Source organism: Sardina pilchardus, chromosome 1, assembly GCF_963854185.1.
Source record: "Sardina pilchardus chromosome 1, fSarPil1.1, whole genome shotgun sequence".
Lineage (NCBI taxonomy): Eukaryota > Metazoa > Chordata > Actinopteri > Clupeiformes > Clupeidae > Sardina > Sardina pilchardus.
In genome coordinates, this window is record NC_084994.1 from 3,608,653 (window position 1) to 3,613,652 (window position 5,000).

Sequence of the window (5,000 nt, forward strand, 5' to 3'; positions counted from 1 at the left end):
TCCTGGTCACCAGTGGCGCTATCCGGTTGGCGGTGCTCCCTCGACGGCTACTCAGTGGAACCACAGGGGTACCCGGAATCCTGTGGCGCTAACTGAGCAGCAGTTATACTGGAGAACACTCTCAGCGAAACGGTTTACTTGATGAAACTAACGTTATGGTTTACCTCAGAGCAACAGCTAGCTTAACGTCACACTTAGCTAGAAGTTAGCAACAGTATGCTACGGTAAAATCCCCAAGCTGAGGGGCTGGAAACTTAAATAACAGTAACGTCGATCACTAAAAGGTAAAACACCCGTGATGTCCTGTATGAATTACTCTCTTAGGGAGACGAGGAGTTACTACCTACTTTCCAAGTAACCTACTATATTTGTAGCTACTTCAGCGTAGAAACCCCATCTTCTATCGTCTCATCCCTTAGCCTCCCGGCTCTCTCTGTCTCCCGCTCCGTGTGTGTGTCCCACCCCTCTCCCCCCACCAGATCCCACCCATTAAGCAATCTGATAGGCAGAGAGGGGTAGCTGACAGTTCACTTGTCCTATGACATTTCTTATCTCAGCTATCACGCTAGGTTTCCCCCACCATGAAAACTACAGTTCCTCACACAAACCACAAAGTAAACAAAGTAGCAAAATGCTAACGGTTCATATAGGGAGAATACCTTATAAAATGCTAACGGTTCATATAGGGAAAATACCGTATAAAATGAGTAAGCTAGTAGCTAGAGGGTTGTAAATTAACCCTGGGCTACACTCCCCCCTTTCTAAAGGTCTGGATGCCCTCATCAGACTGTTGGCTGTTGCCCCAAAGTCCCTGCCCTCTATCCCCTGACACATGCAGTACTAGGGTGACACTTATATAGAGGATATGCAGATTCTCAGACCTCTGTGCACAATCTCTATTGGCTGGTCTGACGGGTTACCAAAATCATTGTAGCCTAATCTCACTACAGGCTTGACATTACGCTTCACCCGCTGTATAGGCTGTGACTGCAACCTATCAACAGAGTCTCCCCTGAATGGCAATTCCTCAGCCTCACTGTGTGTGCTTTCTTGTGAGCTCCCGACCAAGGGCACCAACCCTCCCCTCGCCAGTTCGGCATCAGGCACATTCTCAACTCCAGGGCCATCACTGTCGCCATCTTCTGGGACTTCCTCTTCACCATCAGAGCTGTTCGACACCTCGGTGTCTGCACTGACCTCCACTTCACTCTCTCTGCTGGGGAGGTGGGTCCTTGTAAGAGCGCCCTCGTATTGAACCAGTGTCTGCAGTTCCTGTCTGACCAACCTTCCATTGCGACTGGGGAGCATCTCCTCATCCGACTCTGACTGATCGCTGCTGGTTCCTTCACGAATCCTTTCCTCTCCACGCCTCTGTGTGTGCTGTCTTGTCCGAGGCACTCGTGCGTGACTGTGGAGGGGGCTGGTCGGTCTCTCGTGCGCTTCAGGCAGACGGATCAGGCACCCAATAGGAAGCAGGTGATCTCTGTGAAGAACCTTTATCGCCTTTTTCCCTCTCTCAGGCTGGAGACGATACACTGGTAGATTTGGTAACTTCTGTAGAACAACATAGGGTCTAGAATCCCATTTATCTTTGAGCTTTCCCTTTCCATGGTCTCCAAATGTACGGATGAGCACTCTGTCTCCCTCTGCCAGCTGGTGTGGGCGGACACTTGCATCATACCGTCTCTTATTTCTTTGGTGCACTCCATCTGAATTGTCAACGGCCAGGTGGTAAGCTTGTTTCAAGTTGTCCCGTAACTTCTCTACGTACTGCTGATGTCTCACTTCCTCTTCTACTTCAATAGGGGTCTCAAAACACAGATCGACTGGAAGCCGTGCCTCTCGACCGAACATCAAATAGTAAGGAGAGAACCCAGTAGAGTCGGTACGGGTGCAGTTGTAGGCGTGTACTAATGCTGCAACTTGTTGGCTCCACTGTTGTTTCTGATGTGGCTGCAGGGTCCCCAGCATGGACAGGAGGGTTCGGTTAAACCGCTCGGGTTGAGGGTCACCTTGAGGATGGTAGGGTGTTGTCCGTGATTTTTTCACTCCTAGCACCTGGAGGAGCTCCTTCACCAGCTTGCTCTCAAAATCCCGTCCTTGGTCTGAATGGATCCTTGCTGGTAGGCCATAATGGACAAAGAACTTCTCCATCAGTACCTTGGCTACAGTCACTGCACGCTGGTCTTTGGTGGGATAAGCCTGGGCATATCGGGTGAAATGGTCTGTCACCACTAATATGTTGGAGATACCCCGGGATTCAGGCTCTAGTGACAGGAAATCAATGCACACAAGATCCAACGGTCCAGTGCTAGTGATCTGGTGCAAAGGAGATGTTCTGTGTGGAAGTGTCTTCCGGACCACACATCGGCCGCAGTTCTTAATGTAGGTAGCGATGTCCACCATCATTTTCGGCCAGTAGAAACGGTCTCGTGCCAGAGCCAGGGTGCGCTCACTGCCTAGATGACCGGACTCGTCGTGCAGGGATTTCAGGACTCTCACTCTGTATTCCTCAGGTAGAACCAACTGAAAAATGGCATTACCGTCTGGCTTGCTAATCTTCCTGTAGAGCAGCCCATTCACAATCTCCAGTTTCTTCTCTTCCCTCCGCAGTAGAACAAAGTCAGGATCAACACCAGCTTGGCTAGGAGGCCACACACTGCATAACATGGCCTGCCTGACCTTACTGATGACTGGGTCCTGTTCTTGTGCGACCCGCAGCTCGTCAGCACTCACTTGCTCAAGAGGTCCTGTAGCAATTCTTGTTGGGTATGCATAAGCCTCGGGAATTGCCTGGGGGGAAGCTCCTAAGCTCTCAATGTATCTGGACATCGGGGGGGACTCACGGAATCCAACACGTTGGCACACTGCTTTCACCCCTTGTGGCGACAACCAGCCCTCGTCATTGGCCACATTCCGGGACAAAAGATCTGCATCCACATTCTCTCTTCCAGGCCTGTACTGAAGCCCGAACTCGTAGGTGGACAAGGCTGCTAACCATCTATGGCCTGTGGCGTTCAACTTGGCCGTTGTCAGGATATAGGTGAGGGGGTTGTTATCAGTTCTTACAGTGAATTTGGCTCCATACAAGTAGTCATGGAACTTATCCACCACAGCCCACTTCAACGCCAGAAACTCAAGTTGGTGGACTGGGTAGTTTCGCTCCGGGTTACTCAGTTTCCTACTGGCATAGGCAACAGGGCGTAAACCCTCTGGATACTGCTGGTTCAACACAGCTCCCAATCCCTCAAAGCTGGCATCGACATGGAGTATGTATGGCTTGTGGATCATGCTGAGTATATAAGTTGGACAGCTTTGCCTTTAGTTCATCAACCTCTGCTCTCAAACGGGCTGTTTCAGATGTAGCGGATGCGGTATTTTCTGTGGCATTGAACTGTCGCACTGATGCTTTACGTGCACTGGGAGTGGACTTGCAGCGTGCCAGCTGTCGCTCTTCCTCTTGCCAGCTGTCGCTCTTCCTCTTCACGAATCTCATGTAAGAGTGTAAGGAAGGTGGGAGGGTGGTGTTTTCTCTCTCTCAGTCGTAACTGCACCAACATTAAGTCTGACTCAACTGCTCCTCGCAGTAACTGTTCTACTCGGGCCCGGTCTCTTTGGGATGTGTGAAGTCCTCCTTTCTGAACAACCTTGGTCAGCGAACACTCAATTCGTCTCAGAAAGTCTGACAACTTCTCTCCAGCGTGCTGCTGCATGGATCTAAAAGCAATATAAACATCTTCTCCAGACTCTGTGGATCCAAAGGCCTTTTCCAATGCTGTTAGGTAGTCATCAGGGGTGGCGTCAGGGTCGTTACTACGAACAGCCTGAGCTATATCGAATGCTGGACCCCTCAAACATTCGATAATTCTTTTCCTTTTTTCCCGGCGTGGAAGTTCACTTTCGTCGATCATCAGGCGTGCTTGGTCTAACCAGGTGTCAAGGCTCTCTTCTCCAGCAGGAGTGGGAAGGACACCTGAAAAAACTCGTAGTCGTCTGAATGCGGTGCCCTCGTATGGTCTTGTGGTGTTTTCAATGAGGTTTTCCACCACTTTGAAAAAGGTGTCCACGGGAATGGAGGCTGGCACATCAGGAGAAGGGGTTTCAGGCTGGGTGTTGCCTCTTGGGTGGCGTGGCGGTAGCTGTGGGGGTGTGTGGTTGGTGCCCTTGGTCTCAAACACTACAGTAGTGACTTCATCATCTGACCCTCTGAGTATCCATGGGCTATCCCCAGATGCTGGGTACACTTCACTAGGCAGGGCCTCTGCGCTAACCACCTCTTTGCACTCACACAGTACTACAAGCCTCTGAGTATGGGGGTCAAACAGGCGACCACGCACACGCACCCTCCCCAAAGTCTTAATGTTTTGAAGGGTGTTCTCTATTTCACCTACCTCTGTGTCATCAGGAACATCACTGACCACTACGGCATGACTAGGATCTACTCCCTCCCCTTTACACCAGCTCCAAAGTAGCGACATCTTCACAACTGCCCAATGCTCTAACGTATTTAAATGTACGAAACCTTAAATGGCTAAACTATAACTCCCACTCACTGGATACTAAAACAATATGCTAAATTATTTTTTTTAAATCCCAGCGGTGCCTCCATTTATGTAGCCCTCTTTTGCCTCAGAGGGGTGTGCTATTGTAACCTGGGTCCTAGGGTATGGTTCTCACCTGTTAAGCCTGCTGCTGTTTAACCAGAGTAGCTTAAGCACCCCTATGGTATAAAGGTTATACTTTGCTCTATATAACCAGTGAGTGGAGACGGAGTCAATATAACACAAAATAATGTATTATGAAATACCATAAAATTACCATATGGCAATGCAATTGAATAAAACAAATATAAATGCACAAAAAGTATTCCAATATGCCCAGCCACTAGGCAGGAGTCAAATAAGCTGAGCCACCTTGAGGGTGAGTCTCAGTGGGAAGTTCCCAGCAGTATACCAACAGTCATGAAATGAATACAAATATAATTCTAAGTGGGATATATA

At 49.4% G+C, this 5,000-nt stretch overlaps 1 protein-coding gene across 1 annotated transcript; it reads right to left on the reverse strand.

Annotated features, from left to right (window-relative positions):
• Positions 1-3,410: 3,410 nt before the first annotated feature.
• On the reverse strand, positions 3,411-4,478 carry LOC134076661 (paraneoplastic antigen Ma1 homolog). The gene has a single exon (XM_062531861.1). The coding sequence runs from the start codon at positions 4,476-4,478 to the stop codon at positions 3,411-3,413; it is 1,068 nt and encodes a 355-aa protein (XP_062387845.1).
• Positions 4,479-5,000: the final 522 nt, after the last annotated feature.